Source organism: Chinchilla lanigera, unplaced genomic scaffold (genome assembly GCF_000276665.1).
Source record: "Chinchilla lanigera isolate Chin_1 unplaced genomic scaffold, ChiLan1.0 scaffold00048, whole genome shotgun sequence".
In the NCBI taxonomy this organism is placed as follows: Eukaryota; Metazoa; Chordata; class Mammalia; order Rodentia; family Chinchillidae; genus Chinchilla; species Chinchilla lanigera.
The window spans coordinates 13,147,231-13,166,709 of record NW_004955449.1 but is presented as its reverse complement, the minus strand read 5'-3'; the positions used below and the strand labels follow the sequence as shown (position 1 = coordinate 13,166,709).

Sequence of the window (19,479 nt, the reverse complement as noted above, 5' to 3'; positions counted from 1 at the left end):
AGTGAGTTTATTAATTCTTCAGGCAGATTAGGCAACACTTTTTACTAAACTAACTACAAATCAAATAAAGTATATTGTTTAATGACTCACACTACCACATGACCAACAGATATGTAAGGGAGAGGGGAAAAAATGGCCATGTGTTCCAATCTCTGCTTATCTAAAATCTGCATCTAGTCATTCCTCATTTTTCAGAGATGCCTCTTTCTGAGATAATCAAGATACTTTTACAACAGGGAATTTAGATTTAATTACCAAACTTTAATACCATGTTATATAGGTCAAGTGAGGATGGATGTGTAACTTTCTCCTGAAACAAAGGGATTCAGAGTAATAGGATTTCAGATTTCATAGCAGAAACAGCAAAATATGTTTTGAGAATGTCATTTACTGTAACACAAATCAATATTAAATGCTTTATGCAGGAAGCACACTTTCAGAAAATGGGCCCTAAAGCTTTCTGGGATCTGACCCTAATTACTAGAGCAGTCTCTTGCTATTTGTCTCTCTCTTCAATTATTTACAGGGCAAAAAAAGCCAAATGGCATTGCATTAGCTGTATTAAATGTTATGTACTTGGTTTCTAACTTCCTAATGGTACATAAAAATTACTAAGGTAAATATGCCTGTAGAACACAGCTTTTTTTCTTCTTCACCTGATTGTATGTATTTATTATTCATAGGGCTAAGTGTTGAATATGCTGTCCTTTAGACACCCAGTGCTGCATAATTTAAACAAGTGCATTAAATATATAACACATCTAAAAGGTAGCACAATGGTTACACTACAAAATTTCTTTGAAGAGCTGTAATGTTGCTCACAAAAACCTAGCATCTTTCCTAAGTTCCAGAAAACAGTTACGTGACAGCCACACAGAAATGAGTAATAGGTATTTTTGCAGCTACCTTCTTGCTGGTCTCTGGTGACCCGATGTAAGATGAAAATTGGGAGGGAGCGACAATGAGGCCCTGGCGCGCTAAGGAAATTTCTGGACGCGGCGCTGACAAGTGTCCTTTATATACGGCCAGGGCTATGTTGTAGGTACACGACAATATGGACCACACACATTGTAAAAATGAAAAGCTTACCAAGGTCGAGTCAGAGATTCTTAACATGGGCCCGAAACGCCAACAAGCAGAGCATGGTAGCAACCTCCCCACCAAAAGCTCAAACTCTACACCCAGACCTGATTCTTTTGTGGTCTGTTAGGGCACCGAGAGTTGTGCTAGACCTTAGGGGCTGAAGCTGCTGCATCCAGCTTCCATCATATTGAGGCAGAAGCTCCCAAACAGCGAAATTTCCTCTTTTTGGTCCCAAAGAATTTTTTAAGTGAGTTCAGGAGACGTCAATTTGTGGTGAAAATAAGATGGGCCTACTAAACACGTACCCGGGGTCCCTAGAATGCCAGTCACAATCTGTGTGACAACATGTCATTACCTAACAGTGTGCTGGAGCCACTTTTGAGAAAGCACCATTGGCAATCGATCCATGGTAAACATGTAAGCTCGTTTAAAAAAACAAGAAACAAGAAAGAAACAAGAGCAACTGAACAAAGTCACTTCTTACTGTGCACTTAAATCTGCTCAGTGTCCCTCCTCTGCGAAAGCTACAGAGAAGATTAAAAGAGACCTCAATGACTGCTCAGTGAACTTTGGCCACTTTTCGACCCAAAACACCAGCGTAAAAGTAGAAATCAGTAACCAGGTGAAGTGCCACACCACGCAGAGATCAGAGCCAGGGGCGGGCGCGCAGGGCCTGAGGCGGGGAGGAGAAGGTTCCGCCGCCCCCACCCGAGCCCCAGTCCACGCGCCGGAGACAGAGGGGCGCCCTGCGGGCGGCCGGCTCCGCGCCACTCCGAGGAAGCGTGGAGTTTCGGCTCTCAGGGCGAGGCCCTGGAGAAGTGGTCGGGAAGCCCGGCCACCACCAGCGGTCCCGCCGAGGGCCCCAGGCGCCGGCCGCAGCGTTCCGCGAGGGGCGCCGCTCGGCCCCGCGACCCTCCCCGCCTCCCGGGCCAGGAAGGGGCTGGCCACTCTTTCCTGTCTACCACCCCCCCCCCAAGGCTTTCTGTAACCCGATCCCCGCCTTCGGCTCTCCGGGAAGCCGCCGCCCCGCGCGCAGCCCGGCTCGCCCCTGCCCAGGCCCGCGCTATAGTTAGCAACCTTCCATCAACTCCGCGGGGGGCGGCTGGGGGGTCCCCGCGCGCGCTCCCCGCCGGCCCGCGCGCCCCCTTTACCTTCGCTTGCAGATACTGGGGGTAGTAGTAGGTGGCGTACTGAGGGTACATCTGCTGTTTCCACACTTTGCCCATGAAGCTGGAAGGGAGCCTGCCGTGCAGGGTCGCGGACACTTTGGGGTTTCCAAGTCTCGATCTCTCCTGCCTCTCCCTTTCCGGAGGCGGCGGCGGCGGCGGCGGCGGCTGTAGCCGCTGCTCCACCTCCCAGCCGGGACCAGACGTCCTCCTCCTCCTCCTGCTCCCGCTCCCCCTCCTCCTCCTCCTTCTCCTCCTCCTCCTCCTCTTCCTCCACCTCCTCCTCCTCCCAGGCAGAGAGAAAGACACTGCAGAGCGCAGAGGGCACCCCGGACAGGGCGCTCCCAAGGAGTTTCCTCCGGAGCTCGACTGCGCGGGGGCTGCCAAGCTCGGGCGCGCTGACCGCGCTGCACTCGCGCGAGCAGGCTGCGGGAACCGAGAGGTGGTCAACACCAGTGCAAAGTGCTGCGGCGACGGCGGCGGCTGCGCTCGGTGCCAGGCGGCATCTGGGGTGGGTGCGCCCGGTGGGGAGAGGAGAGAGGGGCTGGCGTGCGAGGCCGTGGGGGAAGGGAGGGCGGGGGCGGGGCTTGGGCGCCGCGAGCCGGGACCCGCTGGAGGTGAGGGCTGAGTTGCAACCGCTGCTCACCTCCCAGGCTGGTGGTAGGACGAGCAGGAGCCCTGGGAACCCGGATCGCTTTGTGTCTGGGTGGGATGGCGGGGGTGGGTTTGGAGGACCCAGTTTAAGAACTACCGAGAGGGGACCTCGTTTGCTTTCCTGAGTTTTTAATCTTCGTGAGGGGGAAGGGACGTAAGGGAAAGGAGGAAATCTGATTAATCTCTTACTTCCCCTCACTTCCCCATCCCCGCCCAATGATTTTTTCTTTTTTTTTTTCACAAGAGAAGGGAAATGATTTAGTGCCCAGCCAAGAAGCTGGAGTCGGGACAACTGGGTTCAGTTCCACCCCCTCCTATGAGCCGCAACACTAATTTTCTAGGTGACCTTGGAAGGGTTATTGTCCTTCGGCTTGGTTTTCCCAGATGTGAAAGGTAAGATTATGCCCCCTATACAGGGAAAGGCAGCGCACCAGCGCGCGCGCACACACACACATACACCTCACAACAAATTGACAGATCTTTCCCAGGGACATACTGCAAAGAAGCCGAATGTTATTAGGGGACACAATATAGACATTAGCTTTTCTCCGCCTCTTTATAATGCCGCCAGACAGTCTGTCAGCTCCCACTCAAGAGCAAGGAAACTCCCTGAGTTTGGAGTATTTTAAGGCCATTTTGAAAGTCACTCTAGCATATTGTTGCAGTGTTCTTCAGTGACACATAAAATCAGTCTCTTTTTGCCTCTCTCCAGCCGGTAATTGTCACAGCTCTAGACAGCCTCAACCGAGCAGGGGTTCAGTTCACTACATAAATGGATATAATTTAATGGAGTTCATTGGTCTCAGAATTTGACTGAAGAAGACATATTCTAGATCAAAAAGAGAATACCAAAATGTACAATATCATAGGTAAGAAAGCATCCCCAAACTCGTGTCCTTGCACAGCTAATAAAGTGCAATAAAATTTTTATTATTAAATAAGCCTAATTACTTTGTTTTGGCACTTTAGTTTCCTGAGAGTCCCTTCTTAATAGCACAAAGCAAATAAACTGGAGTACATGATTTGTTAAACAGTCAAGTTTTTAATGTAACATTTTAAAACAAGTTTAACATGCTTTAAAACAATAATAAAACAGTAAAGTGAAACCCACATCATATTTATATGATTTAGTCGAATTTCTAGGTCATTTTTTGATAAAAACAGAATAGCTGTGTTTCATAGAAGAACACGTTGGATATATAAGAAAGTAAATCATGCACCTCTTCATTTGCCCATGGGGGATCTTGTAAGAAAACTAGTAAGGGGGCTGGGGATTTAGCTCAGTGGCAAAGCACCTGCCTGGCAAGCGCAAGGTCATGAGTTCGGTTCCCAGTACCGGAGAAAAACCAAAAAACAAAAAAGAAAAAGAAAAAGAAAGAAAACCAGTAAGTACTGAGTTTCTGTTGTCCTATGGGCACTGCCGAAGTTAATGGCAAACTGAAGGTTGGAATTGTTCACTGTCTATCTAGGAGAGCTTTAAAAAAATCCTTATATTGCCTCAACAGAGACCCTTTACTGTTGTAACGTGAACTAACTGGCATGTTAGGAACCTAAGAAGACTGAGAATAATGGTTCAGAGGAGTGACAAAAAGGAAGAGAAATAAATTACGAATAATCTCAATAGATCTAGGTTCAAAGGGACACAGGAAATTACCAAACTTAGACTGTTCTGCTTACTATTTTTTTTCTGGATGATGAAAATTCAGCCTGTTTTAGAGAACCCAAAAGTAGAGACACACTTGTACAGACTTTTGATTTATGACTGAGTTGTTATTACAGAGCAGTGGAGAAAGAATGAACTTTTCAACAAATGATTCTGCGTCAATTGGGAATCCATATGGAAAAAATGAAATCAAAGCCTGGTCTCACAAATACCAAAAGGAGGGAGAGAGTTCAGGTGGTTTAAAGACCTAGATGTGAGAAGCAAAACTATAAAGTTACTACAACACAATAGAGGGAAATAGTTTTTTTACCTTGATGTAGACAGAGATATTTTTAGTAAGGTGAGCTAGAGTGCAAAATTGTTAAATTTACTCAGAGTATAATTAAGAATCACAGTTCAGAGATCCTATAAAGAGTGGAAAAATCAAGCCACAAAATAGTTATTTGTAACATAAATAACTAGAAAAGTTTAATATACAGAATACATAGCAAATTCCTTGGAGTCAATAAGAAAAAGAGAACATGCTAGTCTATGAATAAATGAATGAATGTGTGTTTCACAAGGGAGGAAGTACAAATGTCCAGCAAACATGAAGGGTGCTAACACTCACTAGAAAGGAATAAGACAAATGCAAATTAAAATAATAGTAAGATGCCACTTCACAATGATCGATAGAGTGGCAATTGTGGAGAATTTGAAAATTAGTAAGAGTAAGTGAAGTTGTGGAAGAAGGGAAATTATCTGAAACACTGCTTACCACAAGAAGCCTAACTGGTATGCCCATCACTTTGGAATACGCAGTAGGATGGCATTGCTCAATTATACTAGCATGTCTACTACAGTGCAGTTACCAATGTACAGCATTTGTATTTTATAAAAAAAGATACAAAATTTCATAGCAAAATAATAGAAAATAACCTACTTAATACACTGTGTATCATTATCAGTGTATTTTGTTCTGTACTCAGAGTACAAAACAAAAACCGAGAAGATTCTTACAAAAAATAAACAGATTGCAACACAAACTTTCTTTTCAATGATCTAAGTATGTGAGTATTATAAATGAATTAGCATGTATATCAAAATATTTCTGAAACAATAAAATAAGTAATTTGGAGAAGTATTTGAATTTCTCCATACTTCCCACTTACCTCTCTTCCATTTTGCTCTTTATTTGTATATTTATATATATTTTGTATTTCTCAAAAGTATCTTCCCAAAAGAGCTAAAATCATCATATTACGGGGGTACATTCATGCCCATGTTTAGAGCAGCACAATTTATAATAGCAAGATCTTGGAACCAGTATACATTTTAAAGAAATTCTATACATGCACCAGAAGAGATGCACAGTAATATTAATGATGTGTTGAAAATAACTTAAATATCTACCAAACTGTATAAAAAATGTTGCAGTACGTGCACACAATAGAACACTGCAGCAGCTAAAATGAACCATTACAGTTAAATACATCAGCATGGAACATTTCAAAATTAAAGTTAAAGAAGCAAGCAAATGGAATTTATAAAGTATAATTTTATTTGTATGAAGTTCAAAAACAGAAAATAACACAACTAAACAGTATATTCAGTAAGAATACGTACAGGAATAACTTTTTTAAAAAAATAAAGAGAAGGGGGTAATAGCACAAAATTCAGAATAGTGATTCTCTGAGAGGGCTAAGAAGGCTGAGGAGCTTGAGAGAGGTCCAGAGGAGACTTCAAGAAATGGTGATATTCACATTGCATTCTGGATAGTAGTTGTGTAGGAATATATTTCAGTGTTTCTCCTTAACAGTCCATGGGATTTTTCATATTTTGCTGCATTTCATACAAAGATAATTTTAAAATAAAAATCAACTATTAATTTTAAGCATGATGACTTTCAAGTAAATACAAAAGCCAAGAGAAGTGGATAATAACCCATCTATTCCTAACATTCAGCTTCAACCTTTATCCATCATTTGCAGCTCTTGTTATACACACATAAATACACACATACACTTTAATTTTCCTCTAAAGGAAATTCTAAACATCATACTTTTATCAATAGCCCATTAACAAATAAGTTTTTTTTGTAAAATCATAGCATTATCACACATAAATAAATTTAATAGTTTGTTTTTATTTTTTTTATTTATTTATTTTTTTATTTTAAAGAATAAAAGAAGGATAACATAATAATAGGGGGGACTTAGCAAATTACAGACAAAATGGTAGGAAATTATCAATGGTTATTGTTTTACATATTATTATCTACAAAATAGTTTCTCAGGAAAAAAAATAGACAAATGATAGTGAGTTAGAGACAAAAGAGGTAGGAGATTATCAAGAGTTGTTGTGCTATACTTTGGTATCTTCAAAGTGGCTTCTAAAGAAAATAAATAGAGCTATACATCAGTGACCTATTGAAAAATCATTAACTATTCTCAATGGTTGTTGTAGGAAACACATAATAATAAACATACATTATGAAATAGGATAGGAACATTACAAACTTAACACAGTTATGGATAGATTGGTAGGAAAATATCAATGGCTGCTGTAATACGTGGTGGTATCTTCAAAGTGGTTTCTCAGGAAGACAGAGATATGCAAGAAGGATCTAATAAGTAGTTACAGCCTAAGGGTTGTCAAAAATAGCATATTACCTCCTCACCAGTGACTCCTTTCACTGAGGTATGATGGCTGGAAGGAAGGCCAGGATTGAAAAGAAGGACCGAGAGACTTGCACCTGTGACTAGCAACAGGCTGTTTTCTTGTTCCTCCATAGTCATAATTGCCCAGGACTCCTCGATGGAGATGACGGTCAGGCCAGAGGGAGAAGGCAGACCATGCCCCAAGCCCTCTCATTCCTGTTGGACTAACTGGTAGCATGGGTCTGAGCTCTGGGGCCTCCACCTCAGAGGGCAGACCGATCTCCAGTGGTCTCCTTTGCATGCAGGGCATGGCCCATGGGGCCTCTTAGGGCAGTTCCTCTTGAGATGGCCTGGCTTTTAACAGTGGTAGCAGATGAATGCAGTTGTCGAGTTCTTGGAGCCCCAGGAATCAGACCTGGGATCTGTTTCTCTTAGTGGTACAGCAAAAGCAGCTGCTTTTTCTCGGTCTCTTTGTTTTCTCTCCTTGGCCTCCTCCTCATCATGGCTATAGAATACTGAGGAGGCAATTCTTACTAACATCTCAAGTGAGCTATCTGGGGCAAAAGCCATTTTTTTGTAGCGTTTTCTCTCCAGCCTCCCATCGCATTGGGACCCCACAACCAGTTAGTGTCCTCTCCCCAACTGTCAGCACAGGCAGCAGGAATCCTGCTGCAGACTTCTCCAGAGCTCCACCACAGCCTGTACTGTCAGGGGAAGAATGGCTTCCAATGAGTCTCTGCAGGTATTGTGCAAGGTCCTCCTGGTTTACACCTTCTGAGCGGCTCTCGTGACCCCAGTCCACTGGACCTCTGACTGCGTGGGCTTAGTCTGCATTCTCATGTTCTCTGAGTCCTTGTTCAGCAGCTGCTCCTCCGCTGGCTCTGGACCTGTCTGGTTCCCAATGGCAGGAGCAAGAGTGGCCCGTTGTATGGCATATATTCCCAGGGGTTGTTCAAAGTTTCAATGATTCACACACATCCGTGGGTGGGCAACTGCAGTCAGTGCATGGTGGTGCAATTGTGTCACTGTTTCTCTGTGTCATGATAGATCCCAATTGAGCGGCGGCGGCCAGCCTATGGGCCAGCGCGCAATAGCGCTCGCCGCCGCATGGCTCCCCATGTGCTTGGGGCCCACCCTCCAGAAGGCTGGCACTCCCCCAAATTTAATAGTTTGTTAATGCCAATTACTACTCTGTGGTTGCTCATTCCTCTCCCATTGTCCAAAAATTACTTTTTGCAATTTGTTTATTTAAGTCAGAGTAAAACAACATCACATACTGGATTTTATGTATATGCTTCTTAAGTCTGATCAACATATAAAAGTTCATCCCCACCCATTTTTAAAGTAGATATTTCTCTGTTGGAAGGATTTAGGTTATTTTTGCTATAGAATTTCATTTGGCTGATTGCAACTTCATGGTAATGGTTAGCTCTAGAGTTTTGATTAGATACAGATTCACTTATTGGTCAAGAGTACTTCCTAGATGGTACTCAGCAAACAGAGAATGTGAGTGCATGACGCCAGGAGATATGTAATATCTGAACGTATCACTCTTAATGATGCTATGAAGATTGATCAGAAGTCCAGCTCTTGGCACTTTGGGAGCCTAAGGCAGAAGGACTGCAAGTTTGAGCCCAGCCCTGGCAGCTTAGTGACTTAGTGGGACCCTGTTTTAAAATGTAAGTAAATAAATAAGAAAGGCTGTGGGTATAGGTCAGTGCAGAGGTCTTAAGTTCAAGCCCTACTACTGCAAAGAGAAAAATAAAGAAGTGGCTTAGGTGTTAATGATCTGACTCAACCATTATCATTTAACCAGCAATCACAGGGTAGTTTTTAATATTCATAAGTTTGCCTAAATCCATTATTTCATTAGGAGTTAAGAGGGTTGTGGCTTTTCTGATTTTGTTATTCCTTCTGCACTTATCAGTTGGAAATTTTCTATGGAGAAAAACTTTCACTTTTCAGCACTTTAGTTAACTTGAAATATAGCTAGGATAAGAAAGAGAATATATTCTCCCTCACTAATTTTCACAGTGAGTTTCATAAGAAACTCCAAAGGTGTCCTACTATAAGTAACATTTTAAACTTGGAGATTATAACATATTTGTGTTGCTTTAATCCTTTGTAATCATTATTCTTGATGATACTCAAATGTTTCTACCTTTGGCCAATGGGACCTCTTTTGAATATTCCCTCTTTCTCTCTGTCTGTCTCTCTCTCTCTCTCCTTCGTTGTACAAAACAGACCCTAACAGTCTTTGATAGCTTTTTTGCTTACTAGCATGGTAAGATTGTCCCAGGTTCTCAGACAGTTCTTCCTTGATCTAAACCAGCCACTTCTCCAAGAAACCCAGGTCAGTTTACTCTTTAAAAAAATAAGTTTAAAATTCTTTAAAATGTGTTCTACGTATTTATACCAATTGGAGAAAAGAGTTCATAAAAAATTCTTCATGTTTTGTGGCATATGACCCTTAGGAGAGGACGGCCTATTGAATAATTTTCCCCATATCCACAGCTTCATCAACCTTGAAGCATTTTCCTCCAGTAGGACATTTGGAGTATAGCACACTTGGTGCCTCTTTTCATGAAACTTCAGATCCAGTAAAGGAAACAAGATGAAGCAGTGATAAATCATGATAAACCCTAGGAAGAAAGCAACAGATTAAAAAGGAAGAGACTAATCATGATACCTGGGTTTGAAATTTTACTTAGGGAAAACTACCTGCAGAGAGACACAATGAATAAGAATGGATCCACCAAAAAACGCTGTATAGGATGAGAAGTGGACAGCTATGTTCTCCACTGTGGAGAGCTATGTTCACTGCTGTGTTTCTGCAGAAGACCTTCAGAAATGAATTGTTCCATCTAGGAGCTCCAACCTTGTGTATAACCAGGTTGTAACTAAAGGTAAATATTTTTAATCAGTATACGTGATGTGGACCAAAATTTAGTTTTAATTAATGCTTTTGTTCTGATGTCATTGAAATAATTGACAGATAAAACTATTGCTAATAAAGCCCCTGTGCTAGAGCATCAGTGAACTGTCAGTGGGATTTATGTTCACAAGAAAGACCTCATGCAGAACTTGGTGATTACTGACTGGTTAGCAGCCGCTTGCATACTCTGTAACTAGGTTATATCTGTAATACATGTAGTGAACATTTAGGAAGGCAACAGTTTTTGTAAGATGAAAATGTGACTGGCATATGTGTTAGAGTTTTTAGAAAGTTAAACAAAGAAAAATGTAGCTAAAGGGAAGCAATGCTTATAGTCTACAATGAATTTTTGTCATAGATAGGAAATTATTTTCTTACTTCAAGAAAGGTTATATATGATTCTTCTAGTCCAATCTTTTTAGATATTTTCCTGAGCCCCTAGGAATATGATATTTTTTAAAAAGGTTATCAAAGTTAAATGGAAAAATTTTAAATTCTCACAATTTTCTACATTTACCCCCCCCAGTTTAATTCACACCTGCTTAGTTCATACCTCTTGCCACAATTGACAACTCGATTCCAAAACAAGCTCTTCCCATTTTCCAGATTCACTTCCTTCCACTCTGTCATCTCTTGGCTTACCCTTCTTTTCTCTTTTCCATGCCTCCTACTTCTCACCTTCATTATATTGTACAACTCCAGTTATCTTTGGCCATTTTTGGACCCATTGGCCTTGAGTACCTTTCACCTTTTTTTAGCCAGCTCACTTTACTCTTACTCTTTCCTTCTGCCACCAGGTTGGATTGAGCCCACTCCCTATGGCGCCTTATCTGAACCTCTCTGAAAGTCAATCAGATGAATTCACCTAGTAAATAAGGATACCAGTTGGAATGGAGTTGGGGTAGAGTTAGAAAAGATGGTGAATTCCAGGCAAAATTATCAGTCCACACAAAATTGTGTGTGATGGTAAGCATATGATTCCAGAAATATGAGTAATTCACTGTGAGTTATAACTCCCAAGTACATGGTTCTATGGTCTGAATGTCTCCCCAAATTCCTGTGTGAAAACTTAGTCCCATTTGTGGTACTATAAGGAGGTGGGATCTTTTGGGGTATGATTAAGTCATGTGGCTTTTATTCTGATTAGTTATCTATTTCTACTTCACAATTACTCCCCACATTTAGCAGTTTAAACAATATTCACTGTATCACATGGTTTCTGAGGGTCAAGAATGTGAGTGTGGCTTAGTTGGCTTTTTCTGGTTCGGGTGACTGTTGATAGTAAGCTAGAGTGGTAATCACCTGAAGGTTTGCCTAGGGTTGGAGGACATATTTCCAAGCTCACTCATGTGGTGTTGCTGATGTCTCCGGTTCTCTGGGTAAGCTTCTGCCTATAGGACTGCTTATGATAAGGTCGTTGGCTACCTTCACAGGGAGGGGGAGAGAGAGAGACAGAGAGAAGTGACTATCAGGACATGAGGATGATTGAAGGTCAATTTAGAGGTTGACTGCCAGAGTAATGTATGTAAAAATGTCAAATGATCACATTCTTTTACTAATTTTTTACTTACTCAGACAATAAAAATTGTCTGCCACATGGACGTCCTTTCAGAAAAATTTTCATTGACCAGTGTTGCCCGATCTGTCCTCCTATCTCCTGGCAACCAACAAGCCAACTTTTGCTTTCTGTGCTTCTGCCAATTCTGGATTTTCCAAGTGAGTGGAATTATACAACATATGCCCTTTCTTGTCTATTTATATCACTTAGCATAATGTTTTGAGACTCATCTACATTGTAGTATTAGTCCTTTATTTCTTTTCAGGACTGTATAATATATATATGTAATCTATATCTATATCTATATATATATATATCACTATTTTTATCTTTCTGTTGTTTGCATCTTTAGATATCATAAACATGTGCTGAAAAGTATTTGCTTGATGGGGTACTGATTTTGATATGTCAGTGAACACCTGTCAGTGCTTACTGGTATCTGTGAGTCTGAAGTTAAGAGGAAGAATCAAAGATGAAGATAAATTTGGGAGTCAGCCATAGTGTATGAATTGAAGTTAAAGTCAAGAGAAGGCATGATATTGTCTCAGGAGAACAAGTATGCATACAAAAACAGTAGACTAAAAGTAGAAATTAGATAATAATTCTTAGAGTATACAAGACTTGGTTCAAACCTCGAGGTATTCTTTAGTTGAATACCTTGGGTCTGAGCATTAACGTAGCACACATGTTCTCATTTATCATGGACCTTATGACATTATAGGACCATATACCTTTCTTCTATAATGTATTCAAATCACTTAGCCATTTTTATTGTTAAGAAATCCCTCCTTCTTTCTAGGTATTCAGAGTGGAATTTATGAGAGTAAGAAATCACATACTTCCCAGTGGACAATGGATACAGTTTAGTTACTACTTCATGATATAAATAACTTCTGAGGTATTTTTCCTATTGAGTAAATAACACTGGGACTTCCTCTTTCTTTTAAATGTTTTGTAATATTTAGATGAATTTTCTAGCTCTCCTGTAATTTACCACATAGTGTTATAACTGAATAGGCTAGTAAGGTGCTGCCTGAAGCTCAGTGAACTATGTGCTCCACTAAATTTTCACAAGGACTTCATTTATGGTAGTATCATGTCCTATTATTATAAAAAGAAATAAAACAAATCCCTTATTGGGTTATCAGTACCTTTAACTCATGTTTCATTATGAACTCATGCCTATTTATTCATGTTTATATCTAGATCATCGTTTCGTTGTATCAGTAGAAACTCAATTTCAGAGCACATATTAATGGTGCTTCACATTTTGCTATTAACATAATTTGTTTTAAACATATCTCTAAGAGTGTCTTTGATTTCCTTTCTGTATTTTAAGTGTTAGTGATCTTGTCATATTTGCTATCATGCCAGATTTGAGAATTCTCCCAATTCCATTTTGTCACCGATAGGAGGTATTGAACAACGTTGGAGACCTAAAATTCACCCTCGTGTGGTAGCCTTTAATTAGATAGACACTAAGCTGTTCACCTGCGCTTTTGAGGATATTATTCTCCATCAAATTATGCTCCTAGCATTGCATGAACCATTTTTATGTTTGCAACCTTCCCACTCTAATGGATATTGGAGCATAAGCATGACTGTAAATCTGTCTAGAGAACTAAATTCCATCTCATATTAAGCTCAATTGTTTCCATTTCCTCTATGCACAATGCAGAAAGCAATGATTGTAAACCATCCAATCTTTGTCAGGACTTTCTGTGCTTGGTATATATTGTGATCGACACAGCAATGATAATGAAATGCAAGCAATCCTGGGCTGTCAAGATGTTTTCGATGGAATTTTTTGCATTTGGAAGATGTTTGGCCAGGGGGCGGGGAGCGGAAGAAACCTAATCTAGCATTAACAACAGTACCTGCATCCTGATGTCTACAAGGAAGTAAGTTAGATGCCCGTGTAATATAATTACAGGGCAGCAGTGTTTGCTGCTGTGCAATCATTACAATATTCCAATTCTTTGAGAGTTTGGTCTTTTATATGCTCAAAATGAGTAGCTAACACCCCTTAGTGAGTGTTTTATGGGGAGATTAGATTGCTGGCAAGTGCTGAGATACCTACTTACTTAGTTACCTACTAAGCCCCTAGGTAATTGATGTTGACAGAGAATTGGCGAAGGATAGTTAGGTCAGGATACCCCTGCCTTGTTAGGATCCAGTCCAAACCACAGCTACTTTCAGTGTCACATTAGACTTCCACAAGTGTCTTATACTTGATATCTCTTATACAACTTAATATTCACAATCTCCTTGCTGTTTAGCTTACTATCTTTACATTTGCAGATGAGAAGACAAAACTGTATAGGGTTATATTTTGCCCAAGGTTTTAGAGTGAATCAAGATTTGAACTATATTCATACTGTGTATTATGCCGGATTTCACTTCAAGCAAAGAGCCAACAGAAGCTATGAATGTTCAGTTAATTAATTTTATAATTAATTTTGGTGTTAATAAGAACATTTATGTACATTTTCTGTAACATTGTGTTTCTAGCTACTTGCATCTTGTAAAAGTGTCTTCTTATCTTAATTCATGTAGTTATTTTTATATAGTTATCTCAGAGGAAATGCATAACTTTAGATTCTTTCTCCCTCCCTCCCTCCCCCTTCCTTCCACCCTCCCTCTTTCCCTCCTTCCCTCCCTCTCTTCCTTCCTTCCTTCCTTTCTTCCTTTAGGTTTCTTTGTCAGTGCTAGGGTTGAATACAGGATCATATGTATGCTAGGTAAATAGTCTACCACTGAGCTATAGCCCCAGTTCATTTCTTCTTCTTTTTAAAAGTATAATATTTCATTTATATTTTCCATGTTGTATAGTTTTTATAGCCATAATTTTTGCAGCTGTACAATAATGAATTTGACTACTATGCACTCTATGCACTCATTTTTTAAAAGTTCTAAATTGTGACAATGAAAATTAAATAATATAACTATACTTAGGATAACCAGAATTATGGACAAACAAAAAAGGCAAAGCATAAAGTGATTATGTTCTTTTTTTTTTTTTTTGGTTTTTTTCCGGTACCGGGAACCGAACTCACGACCTTGCGCTTGCCAGGCAGGCGCTTTTGCCGCTAAATCCCCAGCCCCAGTGATTATGTTCTTAACAAAAGGATTCAATATAGAATCCCTTACTTTCTCAAAATTAAGTATTATTCACACACTTATGTGAAGACCTACCTAAGGCTAGATAATTTCTGAGATCCTTCCTAGCATAACCATAATTAATACATTGATTGTGTAAAACAAGGCCACCTGTATGTTCTAGGTAGTGTTTGATTACAGAAACCTACAAGAAGGAAGAATGTGTTTACTTCTCTGGCTCTGGTGATTCAGTACAAACTCAGAAGGATTTTTCTCTCATTCACTTTCATGGTGCCTAAGTCCAAACCTTTCTAGAACTGTAGAGTCCTCAGGAAGTCAGAGACGGTGTGTGGTCATCTGTTCTAGTGTGTCCTCCTGCTTCTACTCAAGGCCACACCCAAACCAGCTCAAACTGACGAGAATCTTCCCTATTTTTAACAAAATTCAGGGACTGGGAATAGCCCTCATTTTCTAAGTAACCCATTTCAAAACTATCCACACTTTTGTTTAGTGTTTATGTTATTGCTGAACAGCTTCCTTGTCTTTCTTACAGCCTGGTATCTCATATAGGAGACATTATTGATGAATTTAAAATTTTTAAAATGGTAAGTAAGGAGCAAATATTAAGTAAGTCGTATTTTAGATTGTGTATGGCTAGGGGCTAGGGATTTAGCTCAGCGGCACAACACCTGTCTGGCAAGCACAAGGTCATGAGTTCGATTCTCAGTACCAGAAAAAAAACAAAAAACAACAACAACAAAAAGATCGTGTATGGCTTTAGATATACTAGCACAAGGCTATAACAGTAACAAAAGCAATAGCAAATATTATACACTAAAGCCCTCAAATTTTGCAAGTATAAATATATGTTTTATGTCTAGAGACATTTGACTGGGATTGTATGACTATGTTAAGAGAGAAGACAATAGTGCACCTTCCCTCATCCTGCCCAAAATGCTTCATTCTTGTTCAGTGAGATTAGATTATGTTTAAGGTATACAGTTATGAAAACTCCCCTATCCCCTTCTACACACAAAGTATGGTTGTACTTTTGTTTAATGAGGTCAGATTGCTCTAGGAAAAGAATCACTACTTTCTATTCTGCTGATTGCCTCATGTCAACTTTTATTTTAGTTCTCTTAAGTATCGGGAAGCTGAAAATTTTGAGGAGACTTAAAAGGACAAAGATTAGTAAAGCAAAAAGTAACTATTTAATTTATACTTAATGAAAATCCCTTGTTTTATGCTTTCTATATAACCCTCATTGCAAATCAAATGTTCCTTTAGTACTGCATGAGAACCTCCCTTACCAGCTGAGATACGCTTTCCCAGAGCATCATGCTGTCATCACTTTCATTTGGGCTAGTTTATTTAATAAATCTGTCCTACAAAAATAGATGGATTATGTTCCTCTGATATCAACATTCTGATAGGCCTAGTTCTTTCATTTCTTTTTCTTAGAAAATTTCTGTCTTAAAGAATATAAATAAGAATGTAAACACTCTTTGTTCCAGTTTTCTCTTATCTGTTTTGGCACCAAAAGTGATACGCAGCCACAGTGCTAGATAAGAAATGTCTATCAGATTTAACCATTCTGCACGTGATTAATTTTGTTCTGAGCAAAATGGAATGTGTTTTCTAGGTTCTTCTGGCAGCCACTGTCTGAAACTATTCCTGCCCTTAAATAATCTTAGTTCATGTATAGTAAAGTATGTCTTAATTCAAACAATTGTTTTCTTCCACGCATGTCACCATACCTCCTGAGGCTTCTAGGGTCATATTTTCATAAAATGGTTACCATCACCTGATTTATTACCGTGATCAGTATAACAAATTTTGTTCTCCATGTGATAAATAATTTTGAAATGTGACATTAGTGAAAAAGACAAAAAGAAGATAATAAAATGTCCAAACTAGATAATCAAGTGAAGTCAAACAAAACCAGCATTAAGATATCTTTCCACAGCCTCTTGAAAAAACCTACAAACTCCTCACGGACAATGGAATTTTTTGTTTTACCAGTATTCCATGAGTATGTGGTTCACAAATGTTACCAAAGTGTCAATCAGCTGAAGATATAGAAAATTTAGCCAAAGATAAGTTTGCTGATTATTTGAAATTATAGTAAACTCTTGATATTGTACCTACAGATACCTTTTGGTAGATCAGAGTCTAGAATTAGACTTAGGCTTGAACTCCTTCTCCATTTTCCTTATTATTTACTTTTAAATAATTGTATAATGGACACATAAAAATTGTATATTTAAGATATGCAATCTGATTGTTGTTGCATGTGTACATTGTTAAATTGTTACTGAAATCCTGCTGATTGACACATCCAGCGCATCACATAGTTGTCTTTTTTGTTGTTATTGTTGAATCTTAGATCTTAATTGCTGTGTGACCATGGATAGGTTTTTTAATTTCTGTGTGCCTCATTTTATTCATTATAAGATGAGGTGGGAATAATTGTTCCTAATTATAGTAAGTTGTTGTACTCAGTGTAGTTGTATATAAAATCATATAAAATCATTAAGAAAGGAACTAATGTTAGCTACTAACTAATTTTAACATGCTAAATCTCATTGTTGCTATTACTGTAGTGATCTTGTCCATCAGTAAAAATTGTTATATTTGAATATGATTGCCAAGAGAATAGGAATTCTTCATAGAAATTCCAGACAGCACAGGAACTCCTGGGGGATATGCAAAGAGGAAGAATTTACCCTTTACTAATCAAAGGTACCACTGTTTTGTCGTTAACTGAATCTCCAGGTTTAGTGAATGGTCATGAAGCATCACAGAGGCAATTATGCCTCTTCTTGAGACATACGGAGCTGGACTGATGTGGTCAAGTTGGCATAGGTCAGGATGAGTGGGCATCCATTTTCCAAGCTTCCTTGAGCTAAAAGGAACCTACAAATTGCATGAACTTCATACTCGTCACTTTCATTACTGGTCTTTACGGTATCACCTATCTCCTGCACACTTGGTGAGCCAGTTGCTAAATTTCAACCTCCTTCACATAGCATGGAGCAGCCAGTAAAAATCATTACGTCATTGGAAATTTTCCCTGTTCTTCATGCTATATGTAAGAATTGCTTGGTCTTAAAAGGACCTTATGGTCCTTTTAAAAGCTTGGAATACATTCCTGTTTTGAATATTACTCTATCAGGTAGCTATTTATTGGGTATTTCTATGAGTCAAGAAATTAATATGTATAATAAAACAATGAATTTGAGAGAAACAGCATTCTTTTATGATTGAGTTCCTTCTGGGATAATACAGCCTAATGGTCACTTTAAATAACCAGTATTAAACAATTGTAAACAACTTTTTAAAGGACAATATCCTTATGAAGACTTTAAGGAAATAACTTTTGAAGCTTAAAAGAATTCCCAAGAAAGGTCACTATAAATTTAGGAAATCAAAATTCTATATATTGCTGATTTGTGTGGCTCTGCATTCAGAAGCCACCAAATAGCATTTTAGATAAAATAGTTATGATTTAGATCCAGAATGTCCCCCAAATGCTCATGTGCTCAGAGGCAAAGCTTTGGGAAGGTCATTGGATTATGGGGCACTATACTCAGCGTGGATTCAGCACTAATGAGGTCAGCAGCTGAGTGTGCTCTTGGGTGGTCAGGGCTGGACACAGGTGTGTCACATAACGGGGGCATGACCTGAGAGGGTGTAGTTCCTTCTCAGTCTCCTCTCTTCACTGTCTGTTTCCTAGTCACTGGGACCAGAGTTGTCCAGACTTTCCTACCATGCTGTTTCTGCCTTAGAGCTAGCAAACTTTGGGCCGAATTCTCTAAAAAGTATGCACCAAAATAACCTCTCTTCCTTTAAAAGTTGCAGGTGTGAGGTATTGTTTACCAGTGGTGAGAAAGTAACTAAGACAAATATAAATTAGTGTGAAATCACCATAGAAAATACTATCCTAATTTGACTGCAAGATGGGCTTTAGATTTTAGATAGTTATAGTTTTTATATATATATATATATATATATATATATATATATATATATATATATATCCTAAGGTTAAAAAATCTCAATTTAATGATAAATAAAGCATGGTCCTTACTCATAGAGACCTTACACTTCGATAGTTTAGTGTTGGCCTGTTACACTTTTAATATTATTCTTTAGTTAACTTAAATATTTTTTAATTCCAAATTCAACATTTATGATACTTTCATGGTCATCTGCACACAGGTTCAGAGTCTCTTATCATGTTCCTAGTTGAAGATGAACGAGGCAATATTCCACCTTCTTGTTTCATCCTTCGTACTCTGAACACTATGCTTTTTGCAGTCTGCTTACTACCTTTTTATCTCATTTTTGTGCTTTTTGTTGGTGACTTGATTATTTAAAATGGTTTCCTTTGTAGTTTATAAATGTTGTCAAAAGTTCCTAAACACAAGACTGTATTGTGCCTTACGGAGGCAATTGGTGTGTTACATAAACTTTATTCAAGCATGAGTTACAGAGCTATTGGCCATGAGTTCAATGTTAATGAATCGTTGATACTATACATACAGAAAATGGAAAAAGAAATTCACCAATCTATACATGTGATTGGCTGGAAGGTACTGAGCATCTTTAGTGTGTTATGAAACTGAAAAAGTGGATCAGTTTGTGGATTCATGGACTGATAAATTGTGGGGCTAAGAACC

General features: G+C 39.2%; 1 protein-coding gene across 4 annotated transcripts in view; it reads right to left on the bottom strand.

Moving 5' to 3' along the window:
- Positions 1-2,404, bottom strand: part of Rbms1 (RNA binding motif, single stranded interacting protein 1) — a 203,706-nt gene extending 201,302 nt beyond the window's left edge. For all 4 annotated transcript variants that reach the window (XM_005393344.2, XM_005393346.2, XM_005393345.2 and 1 more), the window contains exon 1: positions 2,235-2,404. In XM_005393344.2, coding sequence (XP_005393401.1) covers positions 2,235-2,309 — 75 coding nt within the window. In that variant the 5' untranslated portion in view covers positions 2,310-2,404. The remainder of the gene's footprint in view (positions 1-2,234) is intronic.
- Between the last annotated feature and the right edge of the window lie 17,075 nt (positions 2,405-19,479).